Source organism: Meleagris gallopavo, chromosome 3 (assembly GCF_905368555.1).
Source record: "Meleagris gallopavo chromosome 3, MGAL_WU_HG_1.1, whole genome shotgun sequence".
NCBI lineage: Eukaryota > Metazoa > Chordata > Aves > Galliformes > Phasianidae > Meleagris > Meleagris gallopavo.
This window is the reverse complement of record NC_139406.1, coordinates 20,958,541-20,982,766: the sequence shown is the minus strand read 5'-3', so window position 1 is coordinate 20,982,766 and position 24,226 is coordinate 20,958,541. Positions and strand designations below refer to the sequence as shown.

Here is a 24,226-nt window from a genome sequence, read left to right as displayed (position 1 = left end):
ATTTCTCAGCCTATACATTGACAGTGGTTGAGAGAGCATCTCAAGACTGTTTCTAACATCAGAAGGGCTAACAAGTTGCATAGTCCAGAAAAAAATTAAATAATTAATTAATTTTTAATTAAATATATATGATATTTAATTAATTATTATAATTAATTAAAATTGTTAAAATTTTCATTATCTTCATCTTAATCTCTATATTTCTCCTTTTCCCTCTCCAACAGTATAAGAAGTTAAATCATAGTAATCCTATAAAAATCATAAATGATTAGGCTAAGAAAACATTTTCTGATTTTGCAACTAGTGGTTACATGGAATTTTTTTCTGGTTTTTAATTATTGGAGAAAGCTGTCATACATAAACCCTAACGTGTTTTGGATGACAATTTTCCTACTTGCATGAAGTGAGGGTATCCCATATTTCAATTGTACTTTATGGGGAGCACAGTTAAGAAGTGTTTCTCCCATGATGATTATCCCTATGCCCAGGAGTTTTAGCAGCCATTTGTTTCCTTGGTTAATGCCTCCCACACTGTTTTCTCCCAGAAGCTGGAATCTGTAACAATTCTTTAGTACTTTCTGGAACTTGTTTTTTCCTTCCACTGGTCATCAAGGAGTCATAGAGAAATGGAATGTACACATGACTCAAGAAATGAACTCATATTATTCTGCATCTCCACTTTGCTTGCGTACTCTTCTCCCTCACAGAAGTCCAACCTAAAAGTAGAAGTTATATCTTTGACTGTCCTCATATTTCTCATCTTCCCTCCTGCCTGCTACTCTGGAGCATGTTAATCAAAGAGCTTCTCTGTCCTATCTATCCACAACAAAATTGTCAGCGTCTCCCTCCCAGAGCACTTTTGAATGCCATCCATTCCTTTCAAAGTACCTATCAAAGAAGGAAGGTGCTGTGATTCCTCTCTATATATTTTTCTGTATATAACTATTGTCTTTCAAGAGGTCGTCTTAATTTGTATCTTATAAGCGATCACATTTTACAGTCTGTAGCCTTGTGATGTCAGTGTAAGAAATAGATAGAAACCTGATAAGAGTGCATTTGTTTTGCAGTGAACAAGGGTCTAAGCTGCAGTAGTTTTTAAATAGCTTTGTATATTAAGATCCAGGAATGCAGCTGCAGTGCTGTCAATTATAATGATTTTATATTACATGCCTAACGAGTTTTAGTTGCCTGCTACATGGAAACATGATTAAAGGCTAAGTCTATGAATTTTTCCTTTTTCAATATGATTTTCATACTCTATTAATATTGATAGAATCATTGCTAACTGGATAACTGCCTTTTCAAATATCTTGTGGAAGTGCAGCTGCTATTAACAAAGGAGCCACGACTTCCTGGGTGTTTTAATGAGACCATCACCATGCCTCCAGGCAAAACAATTGTCAATTTGCAGTGCAGGGAGATGGATAGAAAATAACCTCTGAAAGGAGCATAAGAGCCATATGGCAGACTGAGGAGATGCAGGAAAACAGGCAGGAAGGACTGTGGAGTATGTAATGAATTATATATCTGGTGGTTCAGATGGAGAGGTAGCATATAAGAATTATCTTCTCTTCAAGCAGCCTAAAAAATAATTTTTCTTTTTTTTTTTTTTTTCAGACCTCTGTTTGGTCTTCTCTGCTCATTTTTGGGTGAATACCTTGTTTCAGGATTACTGAAGCTCAAAAACAAGATTTTTACACATTTGCTTTGATTTCAAAAGAATTTAGAGAAACTCTTGGAATTTTTGGATTGTTTGAGACTATAGAATGTTTTGTGTTCAGGCTCTCCTGCTGGCAGAATACAAGAAAATGTAAAAAATAATATAGAAACAGTTTTACTATTTATCTTAATGAAGGACTAAAATCTCTTCCCAGGGTATTTTTTGTTTGTTTGCAAAGCAATTTTCACCTTCACTAGCAAAAATAGATATTCTCTGTTTTTTTTTTCCACTGAGTTCTTTTAACGCAAAAAGAACAAAAGATAACAAAAAAAAATGTGCCTCTTCTGATAAGCCAAAGTGTATTTGGGGTAATTATTATCTGATAGAGATAGAAGCTTTGTGATAGCTTGAATTGTGTCAGCATTAATATTAATTAAACTGATAATTTCTAGAAACAAAAGTTATTTGTAATGCATAACCTGTGTAATATAAAATTCTTCCTCATTCCCCTTTAACCTTATGTTCAGATACCTTAGTAGCAACCAAATAGTTATTTAATCAAAATTTTTAAGTATTTCAGCTCAATATGAAAAGTATGAAAAAGTTTGGTTTGGAAAGTTATAAGCATCAGAAATGAAGCCCTTAAAATAGAAATAACATCCTAACCATGACTACTGTTTAGTTGTACCTGTGTCACCTCAAGCTGCGAGTTCAGATCTCAAAAGATACTTAGCATCAGGCTGACTCGGTGCTCAGATGAAATCCCTCTAGAGAATACTCAAGTAGAAATTCAGCAGATAGCAGCCTTCCTGCTGAGCTGCTAATGAAGTGATATCCATGCCAGGTGTTTAAGTCTATTGAGGATGAGACAGTATTATTGTCTTATCTAAAGAGTGGCATTGTTACTCTGACAGTATAGAGGTGAAAGTTAATGTCTTGGATGAAGGCTAATTTACATAGTTTCTTTCTGTCTTCCTTCCACATCATTTGGTATGAAAATCTCAACTGCTTTCTCCAAAAGTATCCCAGTTTATCAACAGTAATTTTGTGTCACTGGGAGAAAGGCATTCAGCAGTCTTCACCATCATTTGGTGAATCTGCATTGGGAGATTACTAATCACAGCTCTACTACTCAGAGTTTTTCTGTGTCCCTGGGCAAGATGCATCATGTATGGCTTTTGGCCTAGTTGAAGCTACACTTTTAAACAAGGTTCTTTGTCTGAGAATCATACAATCATTAATGTTGGAAGAGACCACCAAGATCATCTAGTCCAGTCATCACCATGTCACTAATCCATATCCCTCATTGTCTTAACTGTCCAATCTTTCTGAACAGAAGGGTAGCTCTCTCTTCTTTTGCTACTCATATGTTCATTAAGTTAAATTTAAGTACTCAGAAATAAATGGCCATGCTGAAATTAAGTCTACCTGTCTAAAGAATTTCATCCTATTAATAGTACGACAAAACAAGACATGACATTGTTTTCAGATGAAAGCTGTTATTTAATATTTGCACACAACTTGGAAAGTATCAGGTACTTATGTTAGATATGCAACATGTTTGGAAAAGATCTTGGGATCCATTTGCATGGAGTTTCTTTTGCCAATGAGAACTTGTTGTTCTAACCGATAAAGAGAACAAAACATACATTTACATGGATTCTAATTTCTCTCAGATGCAGTTTCATCTGAAGTTCGCAGGAGCTGCCAGTGATTTCTCCCTTTGAAACTTCAAGCTTTAGTCCTTTGAGTCCCTTGTTATTAGTAAACCCCCTGGCATTAGTACATTCAGTGAAAGTTCTGACACGAGCCCTATTGCACAAGCTTTGTGCTCTTCTCATGTCTTTTATTCCAGAACTGGACTTTCTCATTTTTCCCTACCTGTTTCTTTCTTGTGTCCCCTGGGTGGCAATAGTTCAAAATAACATCTCATGAAAAGAAATTTAATGGCCTTTATCATGTGATTTGTTCTGCATCTGCTCTCTTAATGGGAACTAGTGCTGGTTCTGAAACTACTGCTAAGTATGCCCTTAAACAAGTATATGCAGACATTCTTTTACTCTATTTTTCTGAGGAAATGAAGCTTATGCATTTGCATGTTTTAACCATTCATCTTATCTGTCAGCCCCCTCCCTGCTTCCTACTCTTTGTTTAATTTAGAGGCCAGATTCAAGTAAATTTGGCAACAGAAGAAATTCAAAATACAAATAGAATTCTGAAAATACAAACGTTAGTCACTGAGTAGAGCTGCAGAATCATTTTCCTCTTCTGCTAGTGAGAACAATGAATGCAATTCACACATTCCGTAATGATGTCCATACCCCACCTTCATCTTCCATGGGTCCATTAGCTGGAATGAGAATGGGTTCATCAGGACAATAGCAATATATTTTTGATGGAAAACCATATGCACTTAGTTTGAACATAGCCTTCCTCCAGCATTTTCAGTTTTATTCCAAGTTCAGTTCTAGGTCATCAGGCTAATCAAAAACTTTTTTGCCATTTAGAATTCAGGAAAGTGTTTTTTTCCCTATATCATATGTTAGTGAAATTCTATGGAGTGAAGATTTAATATTTTACATCTTTATTATATCTCAGATCACATCTACATAGTAAATAAAAAATAGATGTAATCAGACATCATATGTGTGAGCAGCATGTTCCCAAAGGAAAATTTTAACTGCAAGTACCCTCTGTAAAAAAAGAACATTCATTGTAGAACACTCCTTGTCATCTTATCTTTATAATCTAAGAAATAGCCTTATGAAGTTGAAGATATTTGCTAGAAGATTAATGTATAATTGAAAGTACATTGAGACATTTTTTTTTTTTTTTTTTTAAAGAAAAGCATTCCTCAGTTTCTGTATGCAATGAACAAGGCAGATGAGTAGGGATACTGTATATGCTTACTAGCAGGAAATATGCCTATTGATTTAATATATTCTTATACAACAGAAATGACACAACCATTGGACAATAATGTAATGAATTATTATCTTCCAACTTAATATCTTATACTGAAAAATCTCGTGTTATTTTGCATGGCATAAGAAGTTAATCTCATAGCATAAAGTAAACATGAAAAATAGCAGACTTAAGTATTTAGATTTACTTTAGCTCTAGAATACCTTGATTTAAAAGCAGGATTACTATATTATCGTGATTCTAGCAATGATACTTGCTGTAAACAATGTAATTGTATTATAATTGATAATGTATTCATTTAATGTGTATACAAAAAAATCTCATTTTCCACCATGCTAAATACATAAAAAATAAAATATAATTCCAGAAGAGAATTTTGTTAGTAGAGAGCATATAGATGCAAAAAATATTCTTTTTTTTTTTCCCCAACAGTGTTAGAGAAACACGTTATTAATTGAATAGAATGATAAATACTACTTTGCAATAACTTTCAGCAAAATCTTTGCTCACCAGCTTCCTGCTTCGTAGTTTTGAAATATTTATACATACATGCAGTAGGGACCATATAATCAAAGATGCAATTCAATGTAGTTTTATTGAAAATAAATATGTATTATCTCTGAGGTTAAGAAAAATCACGCACCTGCACAAGTATTCAAGTTGCACTGAAAAGCCCCCATTCTACACTGCACACAAAACTACCCTTCCATATGGAAACAGAAGCAGAGGAGAATATTTCTCTAGGGATTATACAACGATTCACTGAAATTCTCCTATGGTTCCCATTTAAGGTATAGCTCTATAGGACGAAAAATATGGAATAAAAGCTTCTAAGTAAGAGGCTGGTGTAGCAAAAAAAAAAAATTTCATCTGTATTATGTCTCAAATTTTCTCACACTTGAAAGATGAGATCATTGCCATGACAACAGGTTAAAGACTGAAGGCCTGGTCAGAGGAGGAAGCACTGTGTAGACAGGACAGCAGCATGGCCTTGCTCTATCCTAAAATCTCTTGTTTACTGCAAAGTTTTGAATGCAAACTTTATGGCCAACTTGGTGATGATTAACCTCATAAGTCTAGGCGGCATAAAGGGATACCCAAGAGAAGCACTTTGAGGCTTTGAGACAGAGACTTTGGAACTTCTGGATGAGAACTCTCACAGACTGAGAACCTCACTCAGTCACACTAGCTGGTTCAGTGCTGGAACCCAGATTGGTGATTTCTTTCTCCCCCACAGCTCCATGTCCCTCTTCTTTCTCTTTCACAGAGTTGTTAGGTAAAGTATGTCTTGTTTCAATTCCTTATAAAGTCACATAGTTTAGCCACCCAGCTTAGACAGTTATAATTGTGAGACTGCCAATACTTGATTAGTTAATTCTAGTACGGAAATGTTCATTAAAACTGTTGGTTATGTTTGAACTTAGAATGTTACTTTCACTTCAATCTAACGAGGTGGGGGAGGATGTGTGATTCTGGTCACACTTCCCTCCTTTCACGTGTGGGATGTTACAGCTAGATCTGAACTGGTATCCTAGATTCAAATATAAGATTTTGGAAGGGCTCTGGCCTCTGAACTCCACAAAACAGGGACACTAAACTGCTGGGAGGTGACTCTTAAGAGTCCTGCCTCCAGATGGAAAGAAGTACTGTCCTGCACTCTTCTGATTCTGTATTTCTGTCATAGTTCTTACTGTGTCTTTCCTTCTGAAGAGAGCCTCAGCCCTGCCTGACAGTTGTGCAGATTGCTAGAAGTGCAGCTGGGTCCAAGGTGCCCTTTACCCTGTGTATAGGGAAACTGCAAAAGGAAACATACAGTTCAGGAATGGCCAACTCAGGACCCGTGGGCCACATGTTGCCCAGCACAGCTCACAGTGCAGCCTGCCCCACTCCTCACTCTATAAAGCCAGCACCTGTTCCCCCCCAGAGGGGCTCCTGGCACACACCCATCACTCAGCAACAACTAAACCATCAGTGTGCTATTAACACTGTGTCAACTAAAATCAGGGCATGGGGAGAGCAGTGCTATACAGCACTGACTCAAGTGACAGCAAATAACTATATGCATTTTGATACACTGGCTGAACACAGCTCTGAACAAAGAATACATGGCTATGCTTTTTGGTTTGATGAAGGAATTTGAGAATAGGTTTCAAGATTACTGAAAAAATCATCAACTTATGCTTGTGACATAACTTTCAACTGATAGAAATACATTACCTTCAAATTTTCAAATGAAACGTATAGACTTGCAACCAAATATTCAACTAATAATACTGCTCATGTCTCTTCAAACTTTTACAATTCCTATCTTAGCAGAGAAAAGTATCTTTCCCTTCACAATCTCACCTTATTCCTGTCATTACTTTTTGGCAGTACGCACATATCTGAACAACTGTTTCAAGGATAAAGCAAAGAATAAAATTTCATCAAAAAATAGAAGAGCGCTTTGAGACTTTCCTGAGAATTGCAACCACTATATCAGACCAGCTTGAGGAATTTGTTTCATAAAAACAGGGTCAAATATTCCACTAGTTTTATGTTTGTTTGTTTTAAGAAAAATGTTAAAAAATAAAATGTTTTGTTACTTATATGTTAACAACACTGCATATTTTACAAGGGCTGCTCTGAAAGTAATATCTCCTCTTTCATTATATTGGCCCACAGTGTCAGAGATAGATGTTGGTGGTGTGGCTGCAGAGGATGAACTTTCCCACCAATATTCCCTTGCATGTTGTTGACTCGTGACAGATGGCAGCAGAGAGGCAGTCTGACAGAATGATGCCTAATGTGGAGGTGCATAGGTATGGAAGTGAATACCTCCACATAGAAGAAGTGACATCCATTGACATTCATCAACACCTGTTGAACATTTATAGAGACCAAAAGTGTATATGAACACAGAGAAATGGTGGGTGATGAGTTTCAACAGTGGCTCTTTTTAATTGCTGGAAAAAATGCATAACTAATAGTAGTGGGAGTGCTGAAAATAATGTTTTGTAGCTAAGAGTGCTCTTTGTATCTGTGGTAGTTTCCATGGAAATAAATAGGAAGCATGACTTTTGGAGTAATCGTGCAGCCCAAAACAATTCCTCCTCACTCAGTGAAGATTAGGAAAGCCAAAATGACATACACCCATGATGCAGTTTAACGTGGGTAGCAATTAGAAACAAATGGCAGCAACTACTCTTATAGAACTTGCAAGGAATTCAGGGAAGGAGTTTTGATATAACTCAGATACACCCCTGAAGCAAGGATAGGATGTGGAAATCTGAAACCATCAAAAACCCAAACACCACTCACAACTATGTTTAAAGTCATACTGTTTTGTTGTTTTTTTTTTTTTCCAGGGGAGCTGCTATGGCAATATATGTACTTGTCCATTTTCATGACAAGTTGCACACCCACATCTTAACAACTGAAACCATGATCAATCATCTCATATAAAAGTACCCAAAAAATCCCTTCAGAGAAGTTCAGAAAGGCAATCATCACAAATAATTTACAAAGTACTGTGGTGCAGAGCTTGTATTTCAGAACCATCCTGAACGTTCAATAGAAATACTATAGGATTCAAGCTGCAGAATTGTTGTTAGCAGGATTTTAACTCGAGTGGACTCAGCATTTCAATTCTATCTTCCAAAGCCTGAAGTGCAATTTGATCAAATGACAAATTGATTTTAAAATTGTTTTTATAACTTATGAAAGCATTGCTCAATTTGGGATCCTCTGCTTGTATTTATCTTCAGTTTTATCTGTGCACTCAAATTCTGCACTGCTGTTTGAGAGTAGTTGGCTGTTCTAAATTAAAGGAGCACAAGCTTATCTTTGCCGTGTATACTGACAAGAACAGTAATTTCTGGTTGTAGGCTGAAAACCTCGCTCAAGCATATCATAAATCTAAACCTATATTACCCTTTGATATTAGCTATTTTGTAACTGTAACAGGATCTTCTGGTTTTTTTTGTTTGTTTGTTTTGTTTCATTTTGTTTAACTGCTCTGATGTTGCTAGATGGCAGATGCTGAGGAACAATGTTTCACTACAAAAGTGGAAAAAAAAATACATTGATATAATAAAATGAAATAAAAGAAGAGAAGAAGGGAGGGAGGGAAGTGGGAAAGAAAGAAGGAATGGAAAATATGCTCCCTGATTTATTTGTAACCCAGTGCTGCCAGTGATATCAGCAGAACTGTCATAGTACAGGGAAAATTATGATAAGGTGGAGTCCTTTCAAAAATCCCACCCACAAGTAGTCCCTGCACTATCCCAACTAATACTAGCACACATTGACAAAGAGACATCCCTAGTTATCCAAACAAGAAATTCCATTCACACCAGACTCTTAGGGTAACTACACAGTGTATGGAGTTTTTTTCATACTGGCAGAGGGTTTTATGACAATTAGAATTTTCTCTTGAAATCTCAGCATTCTCTGAACACCCTCCTGACAGCAGCCATGCCAGACCAAGAAAGGAAAGCCATCTATAAGCATGATCTAAATTTGTAAAGTGTATCCTGTGCATCAATAAAATTAATTTAGCAGTGCTGTTCCATGAAGATTAAACAAAAGCCTTAATCCATATCCCAAGTTATTTTTTGTTCGCTGTTATTTGAGTCAACTAAAATGAAATTCAGTGTATACTTCAGGGAATCAATAAGGTAAATATAAAGATTTTGGAAATAGCTACACTACCAAAAGACAAAACAACTATCATCATTGAAATTTGATTTATAGAATGTCAAAAACTTTGCAAAAAATATATTGTCTTAGGTGAACAAAATACATAGGGATTTGCACACATTCTGGAGCAAGAGTGAAAAGATCTCAACATAAAAGCTGACAAATTCACACAATAACTCTTGATGATTGTGGTGTTCGCAAGGATTCAGACATGAAATATAACGTGAATTAATATTGTAGTAATTGCCCCACACGAAAACTAAAGATTATGTACTGATGAAAAAATTTGCAATGTGAATGATTTTGCAAAAACAAAACAAGCAACTTTGAGACTGCTCTAATGTAGATATTGGATTGTTAGTTAAAGCATGTATGCTAGATGTTTCCAAAATAATTGTGGGGATGTCTAAGTCAGACAGTATTCCCTCTAATTATGCAGATTGTAGAAACATCAATGGACCTTGAAAGTAAATATATTAATGCATTACAGTCCTGTTTTACCTCGGAATATATCTCAAATATATATATTCTTAATTTTATAAATTAAGAAATAAGCACGTGTACATGTAACACTGACCTTAAAGTGCTGCTGAAATTAATTCTAGATCTAGTCTTGAAAGAGGAATTACCTTCTAATTTAATGCATAATTCCACAGAAGTCAGTGCCAAAAGAAATTTTAGAAATCATAGTCTTAGCATAAACTATTAGTAAGAATTAGAAACCTATGTAAAATACTGATAGAGCCACAAGAAATTAAGAAAACTAAGGAATGTTTCTATTCCAAATCAACTCGTAGTGTGAATTCCAGAAAAATGGGATTTAGTAGAAGTTTCCTCATGTCAGAATATTTAGTAGTTGTCAGGATATGAAGATGACACCAGATAATTTAGTATTATCTAGGTCAAAATAAGCTGTTAGAAAGATGAGCAGACTAGATGATTGAAACATTGTGACTAACTTTTAAAATAGGAAAAAGGTATCCCATATGTAATACTCAAAGACCGTTTCATAAGGTTGCTCAGTACTGAAGTGCAAACAAATGTATTTGAAATTAGAACAATGAAAAAACAGTTTTCTGAAAAATGAAGCCAAAATTTTGAAGTTGACCACCTAAATTACACAATACTTAAAAAAAAAAAATGTCTTAGGGTAACTTTTAGACTCTTCCAGAACATGAGACTTGGTAGAACCATATACATCATTGAGATTTTTTACGAAAATTTAATGATTACCACCTCTACTCCATCATCCTCAATCATGATACAGACAGATAGCAAAATCGTGATATTTTATCTGCTCAGATCCTTAACAGTGTTCTATCTAAATAAAGGAAATATTTCACATACAATTTCTAGAAACAACAATTTCTAGAAACAGAAGCATAACCTCCTTTTCTCATGAGCAATATACATAAAGTAGGAGGAGAGACATTTGTTGCATCTGCAATGTCCCTCAAGTCTGAGCAAACATTATAGAACAGCACTAAAAAGAAGTGTTTATTAATCTTGGTGGATCTGCTTTCCAGTCTTCTTGGAGATCAAGGTGTTTAAGCACTGTTCATCACTGTACATGGTTCTACCAAGTCTCATGTTCTGGAAGAGTCTAAAAGTTACACTAAAACATTTTTTTAATTATTTACTCTTTCAAAATTAAGGGTACAAAATACACATCAGTTCTTGATCCTGAGGCTTACTACTTACTGCTAAAATTATATTGACTGGAAGATGACAGCTGGTATCAAAAGGGGCTACAATTTTCTGTTTATTAAAATTATTGGCCATATAATACATTGTGAACTCTTATAGCCGAATTCTTATACTGGAATAAGTTTCCTTAATCTTCCTTAATTAAAATACAGGAACTTTCATTCTAACATATCTTTTATTGTGACAGCAACCCCCTCAAAAACATCATGTGTGTGTCTTTATAAAGTATTTCGTAGGAGGACCATGAAAAATAAGTTGGAAATAGAAACAATGTGTGATCATGTGGAGTGTTAAAGCAACAGGGGGTTATTACTGAATTGGTTTACTTCCAGCAATAATACACACTTCCATTTTATTCTTAACAATATATGATGCTATTTAGTACATTTAAATGGGGATGTACATTATGTTCAATATTAAGAAAACAAAACAGATTAAGATAATGACAAATGTAGTGTACTAAAGCAACTGTTTAGTGTATTACATCACTTATAAGCCCATGACATTCTCACACTTTTTCTAGCACCTGAGGAGCAGAGAATCAGGCCATGTGTTATACATCTTCCAAGTAAATGAAAATGTCTACCAACTTGGAAAGGATTTGCATGAGGGCTTCAAAAATTGGCATTCCAGGTGTTTAACTCTTTTCAATTACATTTATTAACACTAATCTTGGTGCATCTCGGATGAAAAGAATATTGAATAAGCTTTGAAGAACAGCATGTTTTTTGATCTCACAGCAAAGCATACATCAGTGTTGTTAATTACACTTCAAATTAATATTTCCAATATTCAGATTCTATTTTACTATTTTGATATAAGCTTGATGATTGATAGTGCGTAGCTTAAGCAGCTTTTTATACTGCTCATCTACATTTCCTCAGCTAAGCATCATTTCCTAAACATGTTGTGTTTTTACTCTTCCATGAAAGTATCTGGAGCAGAGAAAGGAGTCTTATTTACAAAAACCATTGATGACTCCATGAATGCGAGTCTATTGCATTTTTAAAAAGATGTGGGATGTGATATTTCATATTTCAGTGTAGTCCTAGTGGCAAAAAAAAAAAAAAAAAAAAAAAATTAGAGTCATAGAATGGCCTGGGTTGAAAGGGACAACAATGATCATCTAGTTTCAAACCCCCTGCCATGTGCAGGGTCGCCAACCACCACACCAGGCTGTCCAGAGCCACATCCAGCCTGGCCTTGAATATCTACAGGGATGGGGCATCCACAACCTCCTTGGGCAACCTGTTCCAGTGCTTCACCACCCTCTGAGTGAAAAACTTCCTCCTAACATCTAACCTAAACCTCCCGTCTCAGTTTAAAACCAATCCCCCTTGTCCTATCACTATCCACCTTCATAAACAGCCATTCCCTTTTCTGTTTATATGCTCCCTCCAAGTATTGGAAGGCCACAGTGAGGTGTCCCCAGACCCTTCTCTTCTCCAAGTGACCCCTGAGGGACACTGCTTGTGACCAGCCTCTACTCTGACACAGTACCTTTAATCACAACCTTTTGGCTGTGTCCAGTCAACAAATTTCTAGTCCATCGAACAGTCCAGCCTTCAAATCCTCCCCAATTTAGAGAGAAGGATGTGATGAGGGACCAAGTCAAAGACTTTGCAGAAGTCCAGGTAGATGACATCCATCACCCCTCACCCGCCGACCGAGGCTGGTATGGCCACCAGATTGGTCAGGCAAGATCTGCCCTTGGTGAAGCCATGCAGGCTGTCTCAAACCATCTTTGTCTTGTATGTACCTTAACATAGCTTCTAGGAGGATCTGCTCCACAATTTTCCCAAGCACAGAGGTGAGGCTAATAGAAATTAATAACATTTTTTGAAATCCAGCTCCATTTTTGGTGGGTGCCAAAAGGGGAGGGGGGATGGAGGAGCTGTGTAAGTGTAACGTTTCACTTTTGCCATCCTGTGCAATAACAGTGGGGAAAAGAAGACTACCACAGCAACCTTAATAAAGTTCACACAATCTTTCACTTTTACTTCCAGTGTATCAAACTTACTAAGTTACATAAAAAAATAATAACTGCTAGGCTTTTTTACGCAAGTGGAACAGACAGTGATTGTCTCAGAGAATTTGCTTCCCACTGTGCTTATTTCCAGTGAAGTTAAAACAGAATTGATGCCAAAATAAAAGCTGGGATAATAAAAGAAAGGAAGTGAAACAAGAATATCAAACAGAACATATTTGAAAAGCCTGGAATCCACGCAAGGAGAGAAAAAGAATGGGCAAAAGACTGAAATAGTCAATATTTAGGTATCATTATGGTATTCTCCTTTATGAAACAAATCTACTTGGATCTTGTAATTTGTTCTAGGAAGAGTGGAAGCTGGAAAACTTCTGGGGAGACAAAGAAGTAGCATCTCTCTATTGTAATCCTTGCTCTTTGTGTTACTCTAAAACCTCCCCTGGTTGGTATTGTTTTCTTCAACGCCACTTGGACAACATTCTGTTTCTATAATAACTGCATGGTTTACAGCTTCATATGTATTCATCTACACAAGGCTATCTCACTGTCTTACAGGTAAGAAAGTGCAACAAAGATACAGATCATAGCATCAAAATATTGGAGAAACTGTGCCTTTGAGAGTGGCTGCCCTCATCACTAATCTCAAGAGACCTCCCAGTCATTTGCCCAAGTACCTTCTACATAGAGTGGAGAGGATGTGTTGAGAGATGAAACAGCAGGAACCTGACCTTGAAGAGAGATGCTGGCAACAAGGCGTATAGTTAAGCTGAACATTTTCTATTAGTTATGCCTCACATTAGGTGTATATTTCACTCAATTTCTATGATTTAACCTAGAAAATATAAATACATGTATAGAAATTATGATGTCCAGGAAAGCCAGGAGAAGAATCCCTCTAAAATTCTCCTCTTTCTTTATGAATGGTTAATGTGTTAGGAATAGATACTATATAGCAAGCCACAAAGCATCAGTTCCCTCTTCCAAACTCTTTGTTCTTTGGCAACAGAAATTATTTCTGAACAGAAAATCCACTCTGTGATCTTTATAACATATGTTTCTATGCCAGCATGATGTTATGAAAATGACTTACAGTTTCTGTAGGAGATAGAAGCATGCAGCACCTCTGAAAATCCATCTGTTTTTGAACCTTGAAAAGAAAAAAACAAATTGTTCACTGCTGAGCTATTGCAAGTCAAATATATACCAGCTAATTAATTTGGAATCTATCATCTTTAAAATACAATAGTGATTTTTTGTGGTATAAAAATGCAATCAATTTCACTTAATTTTCACCACGCAAAGCCAGTATCGTGGGTTAAAACTTTCATGGATAGAGTTTGCTTTCTGAATGGAATGCTCTTTTTCATGTACTTATCACAGAGAGGAACAAGAGAGGAAGAAAATGATGAACACTTTGTTTTTAGAGGGAAGACAGAGGCTAAGGTGATCTATTTGGTTGGAAAGGAAGCATTGACTATGCAGTCACCCACAGAATTTAACTGAAATATTAATGTCATGACCAGACTTTTTTTTTTTTTTAATGTTGTCAGTGGAAAGAGAGACTCCTGGAGGAGATTCGGATAACACATGTTAGAATTTAGGAATTAGTCCAATTAATATGTTTTCTTCCTCCCCTCACCCTTCAACATAATCCAGCCTCCAGTGGGGAAAAAAAAGCTAAAATCACTACCTATGATGATATTTCAGTCATTCTTGCTTAATGCTACATAATTCAAATTACCCATAAAAAGATGTTCTACAGTACCTTCTGGGTACTGTAAGAACTGGAAGAATAAAGGCTGTGGTACTGCCATGCAGTGCAAAAAACTGCTGTGCTACACAGTGTCAGTCATGCTGCATTCCTTTGTCAGTTTTAACATCATCTGATTGCATAGCTATTCCTAGTAATTCAAGTATGATTAGTACGAGAACATTTAAAAATAGTTTGTTGGGCTACAGAGAAATTTTAGTCTAGGGTTCTGATAGCCTAGTCACACAGAAGGGTTTCAGTATTATGTAAATCTAAGAGTAACTAAGTGCTATACAGCCCTAAAAGGGACACTCAGCAGAGAAGTGCTCCAGCCAGTCACACACATGGTCAGTACATTGGCAAATACCCAGGACTCAGAAATCAAGAAATGGTTCAGTCTCTTCAAACCTCCCAAAACACAGTCTAATTGCAACAGCTCATATTGTGTTTCTGTTTAAAATAGCATTGATTTTACTTCCAGAGAAAAAAAAAAAAAAAAAAGAATGTGTAGAAAAAGTAATCTCTCACTCCTTGGGAGACTTGCTCCAGTCTCTGATTCTCATTTTCATCACTCTGGTACAAAAACTACAATGCTCCCCTTGAATATATTTTCATAATCTTTTGCAAAAAACAACAGAACAGGGGCTATTTCTGAGAAACAAACCAGGAAGTTACATTAGTTTAGTGTTTCAACTGACCTAATATATCTCTATGTTTTAGATACTGAACTGCCAAAATGATATATGATATATATGTATGTGAACTGCCAATTATGAAGGCATTTTTAGTGTGACATCAATATCTCAGACCAAATCCTACTTGTGTTGAAGTCAGAATTCAGCAGGAAAAGAACCATCACTCATCTTGTAATTTATTTAATCTCTTACAATTTCATTGTTTTAACTGGTATTACAGAAAAGTTCAGTAGCTGATGACCTGGGTACAGATTTTATTATAACTACTTCTAATTATATTCAATAAAAGCATTCACGAAATGCACAGTTCTGGAGAATTCTTATGAAATGTTGCATTTCAGAAGTCTATAATTGATACTGGAAAAGTGATAAGATTTTTACTAAAAGTAGACTCGATATTGATGCTAGGATACATTTTTCCTTTGAATTTGTCAATATTGATTTTTGCATTTTCATTATTTTACTGGGAGTGAAAATAATTTCCCTATGTTATTTTCACTGTATAATTCCAGGTACATTTACAATAGAAAAGCCATATACCATGTAGAAACTGTCACTTTTACCTCAGGGAAATAAAAAGTCTTAATCCAGCTGCTGAGAACTGACAATTTTAGAATTTTGAGGGCTTAAAGTTCTCTTAGACAACTATACAGTTTTTCACACTTTTCAGTCATACTTAAGTTGGTAAAGAGACATAATTCCAGCAGTGCAGAAAACACAGCTTCAGCTACAAACAGTTATAAATGGTCATCCTGAGGGCTGATAGCCTTATTATTGAGTAGGGTACAATGCTATTCACAACATAAAGAGGGTAGAAATACAATAACAAGCTATGCTTCTCTTCAAAAGGGGTGGATTTTAGTCAAATTCTTTACTGTGAACCAGCAAGTGCTCTAACACATCTTTTCTCTAGCATTACATATCCATAAAACTGAGAAGCAGGACCTCAAAAATACAGTTTTTAGAATATTATTTATCTTTGAGGGGACAATCTCATTACTACCGGGAGAGGAAAGGAATGAGTAATCAGAAAAGCAAAACACAAAAACACCTATTGATGTTTTAATTTAACTGGCACATGCTGTGCATGTATTTCCATAGGCCTAAGTGTTATTATAATTGATTCTGCAGTAAGTAATGTTACACAGAGAACAGCGCAAGGGTGTTCACAAACTCCCCAAAGCAGGACTGATGTGGACACCTTGGTGACAGTTTTAAACATAAAATTTTTTTTAAAATCTTAAGTTTATAAAATAATGAGGTCTTGTAGGGTCCAGGAATAGGGCATTTTCAGTATCTAGGAAGTGTCTGAGAGGGAATGATGGTAACTGGTAAGTTAATAATGTCTTTATCTGGATCCACAATCTTTTCTGTCTTATTTTCTGTCTCTGTCCTGTTGAGGAGTGGATGTGTAAGAGTGGGCATTCAGTGTCAGCCAGTGTCTACCTTTTACGCTGCCAAATCCAGAAATCCATGTGTCTTAATGTTACTATCCTTTCATAGGAAAAATAATCTCTTCATAATATTAGGTTATCTGTTTCTAATATCATAGAATCAGAAAATTGTTTGAGTTGGAAGAGATCCTTAAAGAACATCTAGTCCAGCTGCTTTGCAATGCACAGAAACATCTACAGCTAGATTAGATTACTCAGAGCCTGGTCTGGACTGAATATGTTCTTTTTTCTTGCTTATTTATTTCCTTGTAATGTTATTTCAGGCATCTAGTTTTTTCAAACTTTTCACAGAAACAATCATTGAGGTTGAAGCTGAACTGACTCTGTGTAGACACTGCTCAATAACAGCTAAAGCACTGATGTGTTATTACCACGGTTTTTCTCGCACATCTAAATATAGAAGAAAAAAACTCTATCCCAGCCCACACCAGCACATAAATGTAGACCAGTATAATGATGCTAGGCAGCATGCATTTTATTCTTCATACACATGATTTTTAATTGTGCAACTTAGTATCTACAAGAGAGAAAGAGAGGAAGAAAGGGGCCAGGGTATGGGAAGAGATGCTAGGGTTTTTAGTCAGTATGAAAAAACATATGAGACTTTCCAGCAAACAGGCAAGCAATTTTCCACTGGATTTTTTTTTCTTCTCTGCAGTCATAGGGAACCCTCATAAAGAAGTAGCACTGTTCTTGGTCTGCTAAGATGTCACAAATTAGAAGTAATAAAAAACTACAACTTGTCTGCTCAGTTATTAAAATTAATACTTAAATTAATAGCAGTGATTAAGTGATAACGAATTAAAAAAAAACATTTCAATAAGAGACTGAACTTGCTAAACTGAATGAACAGTTGTATAATCAATGAATATACAGATGTTATAATTATGAAATAAATAGTAGAACTTGCTAAGCAGGCTATTATACTAAGAGAATAAATAGAGTGCTTACCCTCATTCTGAGCTTGCTGTGAAACTCCAAAGAAGGGATCTCCAGAAAAATGTCCTTCCCTACTGGTTGTTGGCTCTTAAATGAGTCTAGGAGAGGTGGAACCAGGCTCCACCCCTTCCAGCAGCACAGGTGAATTGTCTTCTCCTGTGATCCCGTGGCTGACTCATTGCTTGCCTCAGGTGATCAATCAGAGATTCAGACTGTGATTCAGCAGTTCCCATACAACAATAAAGCCAACTCAATGCACCAGTTGGCAAATCAAGTGTTATGTTTTTTTTGTCTGCAGAAACTAAAGTTAATTGGTAGAAATATTTATGTTTTCGATGCATTTGTAAATACAGAAAATTGTAATCAGTAATGTTAACGCTAATCTTGAACATTATAATGGTGTCCCATAAAATGTTCATGCAGGGATTTATTTGAAAAACTAATAACAAAAGGTAGAGCTTTCCCATTTCAGCAATATGTTTTCTCTGGCATTTTATATACAAATTTTGAAAAGTTGCATGCTGTCTTTCACAAGATAAATGAAACTAAATTTTCATCAGCTCTCACAGTTCCTTCACCTGTTTTCTAATTCAGAACAAACCTTTACAACGTCTTCAGTAGTTCAACAGCTGTCCTCTGCTCCATACCTTGACAATTATCAGCTCTGAGTTATTGCGAATCTGGAGGGAAGTATTCCCAGGCATTCATGCAGAAATCATCATTCTGCCTGTTTGCCTCTAAATCAGAGAATCATGTATCTCCTATATGCCATGTACTATGCCAGTGACATCATGATGCCAAGTTTCCACTGAAGCAACATGAAGCATTTTAATTACAATCATTCTAGTAGACTGAATGTGATACACTGAAAAAGTAACTTGCGTCAGAGAAACTGAATGTCAGATAAGTAATCACTGTCTCCTTTATCCATTGGCCCTCCTTTTTTTTTTTTTTTTTGCTTGTTTGTTTGTTTGTTTCATAGCAAAAAGAAGTGAGAGGAAAGAGTAAGGAAGCATAAATCCAACTCGTGATATTACCTCCCTTGCATATCCACTTCTTTACTTTCAAGGAGAGTGGACAAGACACAGTTACAGGGAAACCAAGGGTAGTTAATACAGATTGAAAGTGTTGTATTCCCAGGAAATACTGCATCTGGTCACAGGAACAACAAGATGGCTATGTATACTATAGAGTATTACATAGTCTAGATGAGTAAAAGGTGTCAATTGTTTTTATAATCCCGGTTTTAAAATGCTCTCTTTTACATGGAAAAAAATAAGGCTCTAGTCTCTACTCTGCATATGGACTCAGAAATACAGACTATATTGATTATTCACTTTATAATTTACACAGATTAAATAATTCTTGACCTTGCATGACATTTGATTTGATTAGCACTATATATTTAAGAGCATAAAATTCATGATAAAGAAAAAATATTCTTTTTGAATATCACAACGAAAACTAATTCTGTTCTGAGCATGACTTCTGACTCAAAATGACATTTCAGTAATGTCATGTCATCTATATTATTCTGCTCCCTGTTTTTTCATTTTTCATTTATTCAGACTCTATCCAGGATCTGAATAATTGCATATTTCACTGTAGGCAAGGTAATGACATTGTGCATTACTGTTAGTCTTTGACCAAACTGAAGAAAATGTGGTATGAAAATTTGTTTTTTGAGTCCTGTTAATAATTCAGTCAAGCAAGTAGTAGAGTACAGTGTAGCTTTCTAAGGGTTTATCCAGGACAGTGGACAGAATTTACATTTTAAATTGATCCCCCAGTGACATAAATTACTTTTATAATTCCTTGATGCAGTTAATGTTAAATCAGACATATCCATATGAACTTCAGTTATACCTTTAGATTTAACTGTATTCCCATCTAAAGCCTAATTATTTCAGGCATTTGTAATCTTTCCCAAAAGACCTTTTATGGCTCCATAAATGTCTGCTTCCAAGTATGTACGATTTCACTAAACGTCTGTTCTTATCCTGAAACTTTATCTTGGCTAATAAGCGTGCGAGCTGTTGTAGATCTACAAAAGTAAGTTCAAAGTCAAGCATGTTCTTTCCTTGCTATTGATGTATACTTGGTTTAACTGTAAGACAGTGATTCTTGGTGCCACCTCTCAGTCAAAAACAGAAAGAGCTCTTATCCATCATGTTGACCTAGTGAAGAGTCCTCAAGTTGTTGAAGCTAGTGTGTTCAACTAAGCTCTGAAACATAAGTATTTATATGGTCAATTCTAGTCCACTCAGAACTAGTAGCAGCCTGCACCTCTTTCATCTTCCAAGTCTGACTGTTGTCTTAGATCTCATCCTACAAGAGGTTTAGCCTGAGGTGCTATAGCCAGTGCTAGAACGGAAGGCAGATATTAATTTGTATATACTTTACAAATCTGGCCTCAAATCCTGGTTCACACAAGAGCTGGTCTCTCAATACAAGCACACCAACAATGTAATGCATATTACAATTGTATGTCAGATATTTAAATGTTGATTTATGGTACAATTAGACTACAGAGAAACTCTGTATCGCAAAATAAAGATAGCCAACAGGTTTGTCTTCTGTCATTTAATGATATTGCTTTTATACACACTTACAGATAAGAAACTTTAACTCCTAAGGATTAAAAGCAGCTCATCCAGTCATAAGAGACTTCTTTTCCAGGTTTATTCCTCTTTTACAGTGATACATTAAACATATCACAGTTTCCAACCTAGTGTCATTATTGAGGATAGCAGTACCATCTGTTGGTTCAGGATCTTATTTCGAAACAGAGACACATAAGATGCCTTAAGGGGATTCACAATTCTTTCTCTGACTCAAGAAACACCACTTTCAATATTTCTGTTAAAAGCAATAAAAATAAAATGATCTTTTTTTCTTATCCTCAAACACATTCTAACAAAACTTCAGTACAAAACCTAAGTCCCATTCATGAGGGCTCAAATGTGTTGACAGTCTCAATTATGACTCCAGCTCATTGAATAATTTTTAATGACTCACTGACCTTTTCAAATAACCCAGAATCAAATGTGATCCTCTTTATACATTAACATCAAAAACATTCACAATTCAGAGCTTTGCGTGGCTTACACACGAAACAAAAGGAATGCTGCTGTGTAGTGGTTTGTTTTGCCTGTAAGCATATGATTGCATTCCAGATTCAGAGCAGGGCTCTCAGTTTGCAAATTCATGTATATCAAAATTGACAAAGGATTTGCGTGGACTCTTAGGATAAAGGACTACAGAATTTTGCATATCAAGTTCAGAGGGTGTCACAGTGTGACTCATCAGGATTATGCGAAGACAACAGCCTTCCTCATCCACTGCAGCAGCTCTTTAGAAGTGATTGAATGGCTGAGTAGTGAGAGCTGCTGAAGCCATCTTCTACTTGAACTGAAAGATCTAATATTTAAAAATATTTGGCAGAGTGAGTTGTTCATTTTTTATTCGTTATATATTTGTGGAGAGCATTGTCTTCTCATAAGCCAAAGTCACTCCACTGTTTTCTTGTCTTCAGGGCTTTTGACAGAAAAGCTCCTATGTTGAACCAGGAAGTCAGAAGGAGCTCAAACAAAAAATCACTTAGTATTTTTCTTCCTAGACTGACAGCTGAACCTAAAAAAAAAACATTCTGAACTTTAACTACCTAATCATGAAGCACCATCTGCAACACAGGCCATTATCTGAAGTTGAAAATAACTTGCTTTAACCAAAGACAGTTTTCTTCTATATTGCAGAGCCGACTAATTTGGATAAGATACACTGCTACTGCAAAAATTAGATTACTTGAACTACATCTGAAATGAGAAATGTTTTTAGAAGGAGCTTTTTTCGAAGGAAAAAGAAAAAAAAAAAAAAGAGAAAAATCTGATCTATTATTTTCAGGCATTGCTTAATCTAAACAAAATATGAGTAAAAAAAGAATTCATTGTTGCTAATAAATAATAACCATTTAACTGACAGCTTTTTTCCCCCTCAGTAAAGGAGTAAATAAACATATCTCTGTGACCTGAGCAAATGGCATTAAGGATTTGACACTGATGCTGTGCATGCTTAAAACGGTGAAAACCTACTCCATACCGGTCTATACTTGTGGACTAAATGCTCCACAGCAATGAGAGTGCATTAGGCAAATACGTGGAACTCACTTGCTTCTTCATTTTCAGCTTAAGAGAATGGAGGCCATGTTCTTCAAATGATTTAACACAAAGTATAATTCTTAGGGGTAACTGGGATATTTACTTCTCCAAGTCCTAACTGTAGTGCTACTACAGGTACACTCACTACAGGCTAAGGAATATCGATCCAGTGTCTCAGCTGTTTTCCCTGCTCTCCCTTGGCTCATGGTCACAATGTAAGGCTCAAGAGTGGTGATTTGAGATGAAATTATGCAAAAAGCTAAGGCTTGCATCTTTGTTATGAAAAGAAGATGTTCAAATGCACTATGTGAATGTCAAATAAGTAAATATGCATGTGAATTATTTCTCAAATGTGCTGGTATATTCTTGATATGGTACTAACAGTAAAAATTGTTACATGTTGTAGATAGGAACATCATTATATACTTAATATTCAGTGATGTGCTTGTTAAAGTTCACAAATACTTCACTAAAAAAAAACATAGTAAACATAACCACTTCTTGTTATTATTCAAATTAATCAGAAAATTCTGTCCAGTAGTCCTACTAGTCTTTCTTTCAATTACACATCTTCCTACCTGAAATTTATTCGTTCTGCTATAATTCAAAATTTCAAAATTTTGTAGCAGATACATTATATTTTATATGACAATTTATTATAACTTCCTTGGAAAATTAGTTTTCAATCACCCGACTGAAAGTAGAGAGCTTAATTTGTTACGCGTAAATATTCCAACGAGGGGTAAGAAAAAAAATTTGAAATTATTTATTTTGTTCCCTGTTCTTAAAATCATTTTGTTGCAACTGACTAATTACCAGTCCATACGTTTACACTTCGTAACTATCTCCTCTCTCTTTCATGGAAGGGACATTTCTTGCAACATCTTAGTTAGCAAGGCACATTTATAATCCAGAAATGACATTGCAATGGATGATTAAATATTTCAAGAAGAAACAGTTGTGGCTTCTCTAGACATGCTCTGGCATAAGACACATTTCTTTTTGTGATTATGCAAATAGGGAAGTAATTTGTTCAGCATTTCAGCAGTCACTTTCTCTTCTTCTTTAACTGATGCAGTTTATTTTCCTTGGGTTAAGAGATTAAACAAATGTGTCCTTGACTCTGCAGATACATAGCAGGAAAACTAAGATGGATATTGTGGATTTCTGTCCCTCAGCCTCTCTCTCGCTGCCAGAAACACAGTGCTGTATGAAAGTGATTCAATGCGAAAGTGATGGTCTATATTTTGGGTCATAGTAACAGAAGTATAGAACAACATCAATGTACAGAAACTGAAATTAGAGAAGACTATGTAATATATTCAGACCAATGTCTGTGGACTCAATATCTAAATAGCCAAATCTTTAAGAATTCTTATATTAATAACTGTCTTCAGATACTACCAAAATCCTGCCTGTTTGTTTCATCTATAAGCAGTCCATCAGGTTAAGCAAGAAAATTTCTGGTCTCAGACACCAATTATTGTGAATAGTGATATCAGAATCAACCACCTTATAATTCTTTCTTCGTAAGTATATCGTGGGATTAAATAGAGGTTGCTTGTTCTACATTTAATGTACATCTATATAACTAAATATCTATCTCTGTAGGAATTCAGGGACTGAGGAAATTAATGAAAAACATTGTGAATGTAATTCAAGAAAGTATTATGTCCTGTTTTAGAAAAAAATTAAAAGTAACACACAAAAGTACATCTTTGCATTCCTTTCTCTATGCAGTAAAGACATACTTTTTGTTAAATTACATTTTCAAAGCATTTTTGTGATTTCTTTTAATCATCACAACATTATTTGGAGTCATTTTAATACTCACTGAACACTTTTAAATGCAATCATACGTGTATATCCAGTTTTAGATCCTTATACCATAATTAAGACTTATTTGCATATATTTTCTTGGCAAAGGTTTCCAGTAAAAGCTTAGCCAGTTGTTCTACTGAACAAGATTGCTTCAGGGTGAGGATAGATGGTGCCTTTTCCTTCCTTCCTTCCTTCCTTCTTTCCTTCCTTCCTTCCTTCCTTCCTTCCTTCCTTCCTTCCTTCCTTCCTTCCTTCCTTCCTTCCTTCCTTCCTTCCTTCCTTCCTTCCTTCCTTCCTCTGCCGACCTCTAGCACTGTCCTCCTGTTACTAGTATGGGGACTGTTCAAGGTATGATCTGCTCAACCACCCTGATTTATCTTTTGTTATCACTTGTGCACTCTTTTCAAATATTTGTACGATTGAGCAGACCAAAAAGTATCACTCTAAGGAG

General features: G+C 35.6%; 1 protein-coding gene across 23 annotated transcripts in view; it reads right to left on the bottom strand.

Moving 5' to 3' along the window:
- Window positions 1-18,585, bottom strand: part of LOC116216438 (uncharacterized) — a 48,274-nt gene extending 29,689 nt beyond the window's left edge. For 5 of the 23 annotated variants that reach the window (XR_014882343.1, XM_085220408.1, XM_085220409.1 and 2 more), the window contains exons 1-3: window positions 18,445-18,585; window positions 17,810-17,983; window positions 14,050-14,106 (exon numbers count right to left, since the gene is read on the bottom strand). Coding sequence is in view for 20 of the 23 variants with exons in the window: in XM_085220408.1 (XP_085076534.1) it covers window positions 14,050-14,106; window positions 17,810-17,983; window positions 18,445-18,501 (288 nt within the window). In the remaining 3 variants the exon portion in view is untranslated. Of the gene's footprint in view, window positions 1-2,348; window positions 2,515-3,889; window positions 4,011-14,049; window positions 14,107-17,809; window positions 17,984-18,398 lie in introns of all 23 variants that reach the window. The other 18 variants (XM_085220410.1, XM_085220412.1, XM_085220413.1 and 15 more) reach the window with 9 other exon arrangements.
- Window positions 18,586-24,226: the final 5,641 nt, after the last annotated feature.